Source organism: Bos indicus x Bos taurus, chromosome 15, assembly GCF_003369695.1.
Source record: "Bos indicus x Bos taurus breed Angus x Brahman F1 hybrid chromosome 15, Bos_hybrid_MaternalHap_v2.0, whole genome shotgun sequence".
Classification (NCBI taxonomy): domain Eukaryota; kingdom Metazoa; phylum Chordata; class Mammalia; order Artiodactyla; family Bovidae; genus Bos; species Bos indicus x Bos taurus.
The window spans coordinates 65,936,164-65,948,718 of record NC_040090.1 but is presented as its reverse complement, the minus strand read 5'-3'; the positions used below and the strand labels follow the sequence as shown (position 1 = coordinate 65,948,718).

General features: G+C 43.6%; 1 protein-coding gene across 1 annotated transcript in view; it reads left to right on the top strand.

Annotated features, from left to right (window-relative positions):
- The first annotated feature begins 1,741 nt into the window (after positions 1 to 1,741).
- The window catches only part of DDX10 (DEAD-box helicase 10), a 318,321-nt gene continuing 307,507 nt past the window's right edge, over positions 1,742 to 12,555 (top strand). The window contains exon 1 of the mRNA XM_027563817.1: positions 1,742 to 2,040. Coding sequence (XP_027419618.1) covers positions 1,855 to 2,040 — 186 coding nt within the window. The 5' untranslated portion in view covers positions 1,742 to 1,854. The remainder of the gene's footprint in view (positions 2,041 to 12,555) is intronic.

Here is a 12,555-nt window from a genome sequence, read left to right as displayed (position 1 = left end):
TCTGACTTATTTCACTTAGCTTAATGTGCTCCTAGTCCATCCACGTTGCTGCAAATGGCAAAATTTCATTCTTTCTTTATGGCTGAGTAATATTCCATTGTATATGGATGGGATATACATTGTATGTGTATATTCCATCATATACACATATGTGTTTGTGTGTGTATATATATATATATATATATGTATATGTATGTATGTACACTACCATTTGTTATTCATTCATCTCTTGATGGATATTTAGGTTGCTGCCGTATCTTGACAATTGTGAATGATGCTGCTATGAACATTGGGGTGCATGTATCTTTTTGAACTAATGTTTTTTCTTTTTTCCAGATACATACCCAGAAGTGGAATTGCTGGGTGCTATGATAGTTCCATTTTTAGTTTTTAGAGAAACCTCCGTAATGTTTCCCAGCTGCACCAATTTACATTCCCATCAACACTGTATGAGGGTTCCCTTTTTCCTACATTCTTACCAACATTTGTTATTTGTTAAAACTCAGATTTGTTTTTTAAACAAAGTGGGGGGTATCCTCTGATTCTGCAGTCAAAACAAGATCCCCAAAGTACATATTTTATCACAATAATTTAGCAATTCGATGATTATGTAACAGTGCATGTTTCCTTGTTCTCATAAAATGTCATTAGGCAAAAATAGTCAATGTTGAAATTTAGCAGTTTTTTGGGGTATATATTCTTTCAAACTTTTACACATTTGAGATAAAATACAAAGCTTTTATGTTATTTCTTGCAATGAAGACCCAACACAGTTAAATAAATACATATTAAAAAATAAAAAGCAGCACAGGTGGAAGTTTTGGAAACTTTTTTAAAAATAGAAACTTTCTAAAACAGTGAAAACTTACTAGATTCTGTTTATTGTACCTTGAAGGAATTTGTTCTTATTAAAAACTATCAATGAATGAAAAAAATGCAAATGGGTGCAAAGATTGGTATTTATCATGTTTCAAGAAATGATAAAGACAATGAAAATTTATGTCAGCAAAATGTTAACCATTCAAAATTGAAGTTGGATTTCAAAAGCATACATGCAACTGTTAGTGCTATGGAATAAAGACTATGTACGTGCTCACTCGTTCAATCGTGTCGGACTCTGCGACCCCATGGACTGTAGCCCACCAAGCTCCTCTGCCTATGGGATTTTTTAGGCAAGAATACTGGAGTGGGTTGCCGTTTTCTGCTCCAGGGGATCTTTCCGACCCAGGGAATGAACTTGAGTCTTCTAAGTGTATTCTTTACCACTGAGCCACCTGGAAGCCCCATAGACTCTATACTTAGAGGGTAAAATATTAAACAACAACAACAACAAATAATTAACACAACAGCAAATCATTCCGCTCCCTGGGCTGAAACGTGCAAAATGAGGATCACAATTCTAATCCACAGATTTTGTGTGCGTGTATACTGGGGTTTGGGGGGTGTGTGTTGGCCTGCGGTTTGCCAAGGAAAAGGCAGGGCAAAGTAACAGCCTTTTAAGACTTAAGTTGTATGACGTCACCATAGAAACAGCAAGCAGGGCTCGTGCACCTCGTGCTTTAGGAGCCACTCAGCCCCTCCCTCTTCCTCAGATTGCCCCGCCTCTACGTCCACCCAAGACTAATTCGCTCCGCCCCGCGAATTCCAAGTCGCCAATCACCATCCAGTTTTCCTTGGCCGTGGACCGCGCGTGCCCCGGTTTTAAAAGCCCGGGGGCGGGCTTCTGGTTTCGCGCCTGCGCAGTCGTGCTCTCGCCCCACGCCGGTTCCGCGTCCTCTCAGTGCGTTATCTCCGCTCCTGGCCAGAGCGGACTCAAGTCTCACCGAGGTGTGGGCTCTCGCTGCCGCCGCCGTGATGGGAAAAACCGCGGACTCTCGGGCTACGGGAGCCCGGCCCGACCCGGTGCGGAGCTTTAATCGTTGGAAGAAGAAACACAGCCACAAGCAGAGTCAAAAGAAGCAGTTGAGGAAGCAGCTGAAGAAACCCGAGTGGCAGGTCGAGCGCGAGGTTATCAGCCGCCTCATGCAGAATTACGAGAAGGTGAGGCCGGCGCCGGGGAGGGGGCGCGGGGCCGCATGTCCCTGCCGCACTGGGCCGCATGGGCGAGCGGGCTGACCGGTCACTGGGACCTTGCCTGGGGAGCAGGAGAAAGGGGTGGGATGAGAGGTGCCCCGTTGAGGCCACAGGTGGTCTGCTGGGTGCCAGCCCAGGCCTCCTGACCGACCAGGCCGCCCTCTGGCTCACTACAGCGGTTTTGCTAAAATGGGGAAAACGTAGTAGTGCTTAAGCATAGGGAGATTAATTGCTATAATAGTTATCAGTTCAGTTCAGTCGCTCAGTCGTGTCCAACTCTTTGTGACCCCATGGACTACTGCAGCGCGCCAGGCCTCCCTGCCCATCACCAACTCCCGGAGTTTATTCAAACTCATGGTCATTGAGTCAGTGGTGCCATCCAACCATCTTATCCTCTGTCATCCCCTTCTCCTCCTGCCTTCAATCTTTCCCAGCATCAGGGTCTTTTCAGATGAGTCAGTTCTTCGCATCAGGTGGCCAAAGTATTGGAGATTCAGCTTCAGCATCAGTCCTTCCAATGAATATTCAGGACTGATTTCCTTTAGGATGGACTGGTTGGCTCTCCTTGCAGTCCAAGGGACTCTCAAGAGTCTTCTCCAACACCACAGTTCAAAAGCATCAGTTCTTCAGCGCTCAACTTTCTTCATAGTCCAACTCTCACCTCCATACATGATCACTGGAAAAACCATAGCTTTGACTAGACGGACCTTGGTTGGTAAAGTAATGTCTCTGCTTTTTAATACGCTGTTTAGTGAAAAAGTTGGCTTAAAGCTCAACATTCAGAAAACGAAGATCATGGCATCCAGTCCCATCACTTCATGGGAAATAGATGGGGAAATAGTGGAAACAGTGTCAGACTTTATTTTTCTGGGCTCCAAAATCACTGCAGTTGGTGACTGCAGCCATGAAATTAAAAGACGCTTACTCCTTGGAAGGAAAATTATGACCAACCTAGATAGCATATTGAAAAGCAGAGACATTACTTTGCCAACAAAGGTCCGTCTAGTCAAGGCTATGGTTTTTCCTGTGGTCATGTATGGATGTGAGAGTTGGACTGTGAAGAAGGCTGAGTGCTGAAGAATTGATGCTTTTGAACTGTGGTGTTGGAGAAGACTCTTGAGAGTCCCTTGGACTGCAAGGAGATCCAACCAGTCCATCCTGAAGGAGATCAGCCCTGGGCTTTCTTTGGAAGGAATGATGCTAAAGCTGAAACTCCAGTACTTTGGCCACCTCATGAGAAGAGTTGACTCATTGGAAAAGACCCTGATGCTGGGAGGGATTGGGGGCAGGAGGAGAAGGGGACGACAGAGGATGAGATGGCTGGATGGCATCACTGACTCGATGGATGTGAGTCTGAGTGAACTCCAGGAGATGGTGATGGACAGGGAGGCCTGGCGTGCTGCGATTCATGGAGTCGCAAAGAGTCAGACACGACTGAGCGACTGAACTGAACTGAGGGTGGTCATAACTTTCCTTCCAAGGAGCAAGCGTCTTTTAATTTCATGGCTTCAGTCCCCATCTGCAGTGATTTTGTAATGTTCATAAAAATAATACAATCTTATGGTAAATAATGACACATTATAAGCCACTCACCATGTGGTTTACATTAATTATTTGACTTGATCTGAGGTATTGGGTCTTATTTCTCTTTTACAGATGAGAATCTTGAGGATCCAGGAGAATAAGAAACTTGTCTTTAGCTCTCACATGTAGTAAGTGGTGTGGAATTGGAACCAGACTCATATCTCTGATTCCAAAGCCTTTGCTTTTAACCATTATGCTAGAATTGCGTCTCTGAACATCACCCATCCTTTGTATACTTATTTCATTTTCTCAACTGAAGGACAACAACTTGTTTCATGTCCCCATCCGAGAATTGCCATAGAAAAGCTGGGTTCCCAGTCCGTTTCTGATACTTTACCATCCTACAATGTAGCTGATGTTCCCAGATGAACATCCCTGTAGTTATCATTTTGACTTCTTGACTTCTCTTACCTGCTCAGCCTCCTTGGGACTGCAACTACCCTTTCTTTTCCTTCCCTGTAAATTCTGTGTTTGTTGGCCTTCACCCACCTCACTCAGCCTTTCAGTGATTGCTTCTTTTTAGTGCAGTGTAATTAGGGATTTAACATGTAGGACATATATGGAAAGTCATCATGTATCATGCTGGTATAGCTTTTCTTTAAATAACCCTTAGATCAAAAGTAAGGACTCGATGGACATGAGTTTGGGTAAACTCCGGGAATTGGTGATGGACAGGGAGGCCTGGCATGCTGTGATTCATGGGGTTGCAAAGAGTTGGACACGACTGAACTGAACTAAAGTTTAGATAAAGCTTAGAGTTTGTTTTGGGCTTATGTATACACACACACACACACACCTATGTGTGTGTGTGTATATATATGTATTTATTTATGAAACAAGTTGTTGTCCTTCAGTTGAGAAAATGAAATAAGTATAGGAAGGATGGGTGATGTTCAGAGACGCAATTCTAGCATAATGGTTAAAAGCAAAGGCTTTGGAATCAGAAATATGAGTCTGGTTCCAATTCCATACCACTTACTAGATGTGAGAACTAAAGTCAAATATATATATATATATATATATATATATATATATTTGTGGGTGTGTGATTGGGGGTTTTAAGTTACGATGATTTGGTTCTGGCTTTTGCTCACCTGTGGGGTTGCAAAGAGTCAGACATGACTGAACATGTACATGCACCTCACCTTTGTTCACCTGATGAGTGACTTTGGGCATGTTACTCTGCTTCTCTTTTCTTGTCTTTAAAAGGAATAATAGTATCTACCTTCATTAGTTATGGGTATTCTTGTTATTCAGTCTCTAAGTCATGTCTGACTCTTTGTGAGCCCATGGACTGTAGCCCACCAGGCTCCTTTGTCCATGGGATTCTCTAGGCAAGAATACTGGAGTGGGTTGCCATGCCCTCCTCCAGGGTATCTTCCCAGGTCAAACCCAGGTCTCCCACGTTGCAGGCGGATTCTTTACCATATGAACCACCTTGGAAGCTCACTATCATCTGGAGTTTCCTCAAATTCATGTCCGTTGAGTTGGTAATGCTATCTAACCATCCTCTGCCTCTCCTTTCTCTTCTGCCTTCAATTTTCCCAACATCAAGGTCTTTTCCGGTGAGTTGGCTCTTCACATCAGGTGGCCAAAGTATCAGAGCTTCAGCATCAGTCCTTCCAGTGAATATTCAGGGTTGACTGCTGATAGGGCTGACTGGTTTGATCTCCTTGCAGCCCTAGGGACTCTCAAGAGTCTTCTCCAGCACCACAGTTCAAAAGCATGAATTCTTTGGTGCTCAGCCTTCTTTATGGTCCAACTTTCACATCCGTACATGATACTGGAAAAACTATAGCTTTGACTAGATGGACCTTTGTTGGTAAAATGATGTCTCTGCTTTTTAATATGCTGTCTAGGTTGGTCATAGCTTTCCTTCCAAGGAGCAAGTGTCTTTTAAATTCATGATTACAGTCACTGTCCACAGTGATTTTGGAGCCCAAGAAAATAAAATCTGTCACTGTTTCCACTTTTTCTCCTCCTTCATGTTTGCCATGAAGTGATGGTGCTGGATGCCATGATCTTAGTTTTTTGAATGTTGAGTTTTAAGTCGCCTTTTCCACTCTCCTTTTTCACCCTCATCAGGAGGCTTTTTAGTTCCTCTTCATTTTCTGCCATTAGAGTGGTATTATCTACGTATCTGAGGTTGTTGATATTTCTCCTGGCAATCTTGATTCCAGCCTGGGGTTCATCTAGCCTGGCATTTTGCGTGATGTACTCTGCATATAAGTTAAATACGCATGGTGACAATATATAGCCTTACTGTACTGCTTTCCCAAGTTTGAAAGTTATGAGTGGTTAGTAAGTATGCATGTAAAGTGTGCTGCACAATGTCTGACACATAAATTTTCCACATATTACCTGTTATATTTTTATTACTACCACTGTATACACAGCACCTCAAGAAGCCATTGTAAGTAAATTACTCTTAGATTACATTTTGGGTCCTTCTTCATCTGACTGAAATTGCTTCTGGAGGAGAGCCTCAGCCCTTAATTCTTCTCACTCTGTTCTGTCCTCTTATGTAATCCCAAGGCTTATTTCTGTGACTTCCTTGTATTCTACCCAGAGCTATTTTGACTTCATATCATTTTTCCCCCCTGATGCTACTGGATGTCTTTAACTGTGTCATAAAATACCTTATATGCCACCAGTCTAAAACTGAGTTACCTATCTTTTTAAACTAAATTCACAGTCTTGTATATTATTTTCATATTACCACCATGGCAAATCAACCACAAACATGGTGACTTAAAACAGCAGAAATTTATTCTGTCACAGTTCTGGAAGCTAGAAGTCTGAAATAGTTTAACTGGGTTGAAATTGAGGTGTCAGTGGGGACACACTCCCTCTAGAGGCTGTAGGGGAACTTCTGTTTCTTACCTTTCATAGCTTCTGGTGGCTGTTTCCCTTGGCCTGTGGCTGCATAAGTCCAATTTCTGCCTCCACAGACCCACTGCCTTCTGTTCTGTGTCACATGTACCTATGTCCTTTTTTTGTAAGGGTGCTTTGATCACATTTAGGGTCTACTCAGATAATCGAGGATAATCTCCCATGACAAGATCTTAATCACTGTGCAAAATCACTTTTGTCAGGTAAGATACATATTTGGGGACCGTTATTTAGGCTACCACATTCAGTGTGCTAAGTTGTTTGAGTCATGTCTGACTTTGCAGCCCCATGGACTGTAGCCATACTCCTCGGTCCATCAGATTCTCCAGGCAGGAGTACTGGAATTGGTTGCCATGCCCTCCTCCAGGGAATCTTCCTGACCCAGGGATCTAACCTGAGTCTCATGTCTCCTGTATTGGCAGGTGGGTTCTTTACCACTACTGCCACCTGGGAAGCTGCCACGTCCTGGCCCCAGTCTAAGCAGACTGCTGAGTTGGAAACCTAGGATTAATCCTGGAGGCTTCCGTTTTACCACTCACATTCTGTTAGTCACACTGGTGATCAGCCCTGCTTCTTCAGTTTCTCAGATACTTCTCCATCCCCGCTGCTTGCCTTAGTTCAGGCTGCATCGTCCCTTGCCTGGGTTACCACAGGAGCTATTGCTTGTAACATGGGTCAGCAGACAGGACAGAATAGTCAGTGGTTTTAGTTTTGCAGGTTGTAAGGGTGAAACTAGTCAACTCTGCCATTGTAACACAAAAGCTTGCCTTACAAATACTTAAACGGGCATAGCAAACCTTCAGTTACTGAAGCAGGTGGTGGGGTTTGTCCCTTAGGTCTTACTGCTTTCTAATCTAGTCTCTATATTGCTGCTAGAATGATTCTTTCCGAGATGAAATCCCAGTCCATTATTACTCCTGATTAAAGCCCTTCTTGGCTCACAATTATTTTCAAACACTTCAACGTGTCAGCATATTCTAGTCCAGTGAAAGGGTAAGTTCCTTATGATCAGGCAGACCTGGTTTAAATCTCACTCATTTAAGTGTTTACTAGCCAAATTTCTTAATGTCCCTCTGTCTCAGTTTCTTTATTCAACAGAGATTACTAACCACTGAGAATGTTGTAGGGCTCAAATGAGGTAACGTATATAAAGCCAAGTGGTATGTGGCAGGCACACGTGAAAGAGCAACCTGCTGTATTGTGAGTTGGCCAAACTCCTTGATGTTTCCACTGCTTGCAGTAAGGAGTCCCATTTCTCCCACCCTGAGGACACCTAGTTGTCCTCCAAGATTTACCACCAACTTTTCCTCCTACCTCTGCAGGTAGGGTTAGGGCTGCTGTGTGTCTGTAGCTTTTCGTGTATGCCTTTATCATATCATCAGCAGGCTGTGATGACTGCCTTTAACTTCTTTGTCACCTCTTCCACTGGGCCATTGATACACTCCTTTGCTCTCCCCAAAGATGGGTCCCGCAGTGCTTGGCCTTAAGAAGGCCCTTAGTGTTTAGATGTTTGGTGCACGCTGGTCTTTTCCAGGTGACTTTATTCTGCTTGGTAACATGGATCCACTCGTTTTGATCTCTTGTTTTAATAATATTTACTAACGTTTATCAATCTTTTATACATGTTGACTTGCCATATCCTCACAGCAAACAACCCTATGAGATTGTTTCCATTATATGTTACGAAACTTTAAGACACAGCAAGGCTAAATGGCACAACATTAAACCGTAAGTGAAAAAGTTCTAATCCAGGAGATATAGGTCTGATGCCAGGGCTCCAAATCACCATGTTTTACTCTTTTGCACACAAATGTTTAAATCCCAGTCTTTTCACTAAGTTGAAGGAGCAGTTTTTTTCTCACCAAGTATTGTTTTTATTTTTTTTAATTTTAGAAGTATTTTCTTAAGAAATAAATGCAGTATGAAATCAGTTGCCTGGGTTAGCAGTCCTGGGATACAGTTAGAGCAGATTGTAGGTAAAAACGGGCAGACCCTCAGCATATGGCTTCTCAGGTGGTAGAATTTGTGCATTACAGTTTTATTACATTGGACAGTACACAGGTGGTGTTTAGTAGCCTCACTGGTGAAATACTGAACAATTTGATTCAGAGACATTTGAAACAATTTGACAGGAAGTTGTTGAAGCATAGGTAAAAGTAGGTGGGGGAAAAAAAATACCCGTCTGTATCCCTCGGGAGGTGGGGTGGGGTTGATACATTTTGACAAATGTAATGATAGTAAATATGTGCAGTGCTGTGGAGTAAGGGGACAGTATAATTAGGGGAAAGGTTCAGTTTTTCTGTGCAGAGCCCATTTTGGCCCTATGATTGAGAGAAAGGTGTTTCCTCTGGGCATGCTACCCTTCCTCTTGGTGGTCGCAGCCTCAGGCCTGGCCTGTGGAGCTGAAAGTGGGCTGAGTTTCAGCGTCCACACCTCAGCCTTACCAGATGCCTTTGTGTAGGGCACGGACTGTATAGCAGTTTGTGGTGGCCATGAGTGGACCTGGTTCTTGAATGATGTGTTCTCCAGGTAGAAAAGATTGGCCACGGACATTGTAGGTGGAGGGAGCAACATGAAGAAATAAAAAAAAAAAGTTAAAGTGTGTAGTGTTCTTTGAGGGGGACCTACTCCTTGGAATATGATATATGTTTCAGAATTGGCCTCAGATGAGGTTGAAGGGAGTTGCAAGTAGACTGAATGGCTTCGAAGGTTGTAGTAGGTAGAATAATGACCTTCTAGAGATGTCAGCATCCTAATCCCCAGACCTGTGATTAAGTTATAAGGCAAGGATTGCTGACTTTAAAATGTGTTGACTGATCTGGATTATCCAAGTGGACCCAGTGTAACCATCGAGGGGTCCTTAAACTTGCAAGAGGGAGGCAGAAGAGTCAGTGTCTGGGAGCTGTGAAGTGAGAGACTTGACTGCCATGCTGGCTGGGTTTTCAAAACTATAAAGGGGACCATAAGCCAACAAATGTGGGTAGCCTCTGCTGCTGCTAAGTCACTTCAGTTGTGTCCGACTCTGTGCGACCCCATAGATGGCAGCCCACCAGGCTCCCCCGTCCCTGGGATTCTCCAGGCAAGAACACTGGAGTGGGTTGCCATTTCCTTCTCCAATGCATGAAAGTGAAAAGTGAAAGTGAAGTCCGTCAGTCGTGTCTGACTCTTAGCGACCCAGTGGATTGCAGCCCACCAGGCCCTCTGTCCATGGGGTTTTCCAGGCAAGAGTACTGGAGTGGGGTGCCATTGCCTTCTCCGGTGGGTAGCCTCTAGGAGCTGGAAAAAGCAAGGAAATGGATTCTTTCCTAAAGCTGCCCAAAAGAATGCAGCCCTGCCAACACATTGATTTTAGCTGAGTGAGACTAGTTTTGGCCTTCTGACTTGCAGAATTGTAAATTAACAAATGTTGGTTTAGGTCATTGTTTTTGGTAATTTATTACACCAACAGTAGGAATAATATACGGAAGCTATATTTGAAACTATCTGGAAGCAGTGATGAGTTTCTGGGAGGCAATTAGGGACCATATCTAAATTTTAAAGGATCTAGAGGCTAGGCTGTTCGTATAATCTAGATCTTGGATCCTATGAGAGACCAAGATGGGATTAAGTGAGTTGGAATTTATTGGGGGAAAGTGTAAAGGTAAAGGAGAAGGAATAGGAATAGGGAGGGAAAGGAGAGAGGAGAGAAGGGTGGGTAGGAAGCACTCAGGCTACAGTGCTGTTTTTAGAAAGCTTCTCCTGACAGGATGTCCTCGAACCAAAGTTGCCCTTCAGAGGGACCCCCTGTCCTGCAGGAATGGGTACCTCTGTGGTGCTTGGTTGTTAACTGGGCACAGGCCAGGCAGGCATGACTTTCAGTGGTGGCTCTAGAGGGGTGACAGCTGGTATTTATGAGTCAGCTCTGCTTCCACAGTGGGAACTCTGGGGACTTATTTCTAAGGCCACCATGTAGGGCCTGTGTTCTCAAGGAGCTGATACAGAACTGAGGGTTGAAGCTTATTGAGAAATGTTGAACTGTTTGTTTTAGTTCAGCAACTGTTTTCACTTGCTGAATGACTCAAGCTCTCTGCACCTGGGATTCCTTTAGATTTTTATTGTAATTGGTGACATTGTACAGGAGACAGGGATCAACACCATCCCCATGGAAAAGAAATACAAAAAAGCAAAATGGCTGTCTGGGGAGGCCTTACAAATAGCTGTGAAAAGAAGAGAAGCGAAAAGCAAAGGAAAAAAGGAAAGATATAAACATCTGAATGCAGAGTTCCAAAGAATAGCAAGAAGAAATAAGAAAGCCTTCCTCAGCGATCAATGCAAAGAAATAGAGGAAAACAACAGAATGGGAAAGACTAGAGATCTCTTCAAGAAAATTAGAGATACCAAGGGAACATTTCATGCAAAGATGGGCTCGATAAAGGACAGAAATGATATGGACTTAGCAGAAGCAGAAGATATCAAGAAGAGATGGCAAAAATACACAGAAGAACTGTACAAAAAAGATCTTCATGTCCCAGATAATCACGATGGTGTGATCACTGACCTAGAGCCAGACATCCTGGAATGTGAAGTCAAGTGGGCCTTAGAAAGCATCACTACGAACAAAGCTAGTGGAGGTGATGGAATTCCAGTTGAGCTATTTCAAATCTTGGAAGATGATGCTGTGAAAGTGCTGCACTCAATATGCCAGGAAATTTGGAAAACTCAACAGTGGCCACAGGACTGGAAAAGGTCAGTGTTCATTCCAATCCCAAAGAAAGGCAGTGTTCAAACTATCCCACAATTTTACTCATTTCACATGCTAGCAAAGTAATGCTGAAAATTCTCCAAGCCAGGCTTCAGCAATATGTGAACCGTGAACTTCCTGATGTTCAAGCTGGTTTTAGAAAAGGCAGAGGAACCAGAGATCAAATTGCCAACATCCGCTGGATCATGGAAAAAGCAAGAGAGTTCCAGAAAAACATCTATTTCTGCTTTATTGACTATGCCAAAGTCTTTGACTGTGTGTATCACAATAAACTGTGGAAAATTCTGAAAGAAATGGGAATACCAAACCACCTGACCTGCCTCTTGAGAAACCTGTATGCAGGTCAGGAAACAACAGTTAGAACTGGACATGGAACAACAGACTGGTTCCAAATAGGAAAAGGAGTACGTCAAGGCTGTATATTGTCACCCTGCTTATTTAACTTCTATGCAGAGTACATCATGAGAAACGCTGGACTGGAAGAAACACAGCTGGAATCCAGATTGCTGGGAGAAATATCAGTAACCTCAGATATGCAGATGACACCACCCTTACGGCAGAAAGTGAAGAGGAACTAAAAAGCCTCTTGATGAAAGTGAAAGTGGAGAGTGAAAAAGTTGGCTTAAAGCTCAACATTCAGAAAATGAAGATCATGGCATCTGGTCCCATCACTTCATGGGAAATAGATGGGGAAACAGTGTCAGACTTTATTTTTTTGGGCTCCAGAATCACTGCAGTTGGTGACTGCAGCCATGAAATTAAAAGACGCTTACTCCTTGGAAGGAAAGTTATGTCCAACCTAGATAGCATATTCAAAAGCAGAGACATTACTTTGCCAACAAAGGTCCGTCTAGTCAAGGCTATGGTTTTTCCTGTGGTCATGTATGGATGTGAGAGTTGGACTGTGAAGAAGGCTGAGTGCTGAAGAATTGATGCTTTTGAACTGTGGTGTTGGAGAAGACTCTTGAGAGTCCCTTGGACTGCAAGGAGATCCAACCAGTCCATTCTGAAGGAGATCAGCCCTGGGTGTTTGGAAGTAATGATGCTAAAGCTGAAACTCCAGTACTTTGGCCACCTCATGTGAAGAGTTGACTCATTGGAAAAGACTCTGATGCTGGGAGGGATTGGAGGCAGGAGGAGAAGGGGACGACAGAGGATGAGATGGCTGGATGGCGTCACTGACTCGATTGACATGAGTCTGAGTGAACTCCGGGAGTTGGTGATGGACAGGGAGGCCTGGCGTGCTGCGATTCATGGGATCGCAG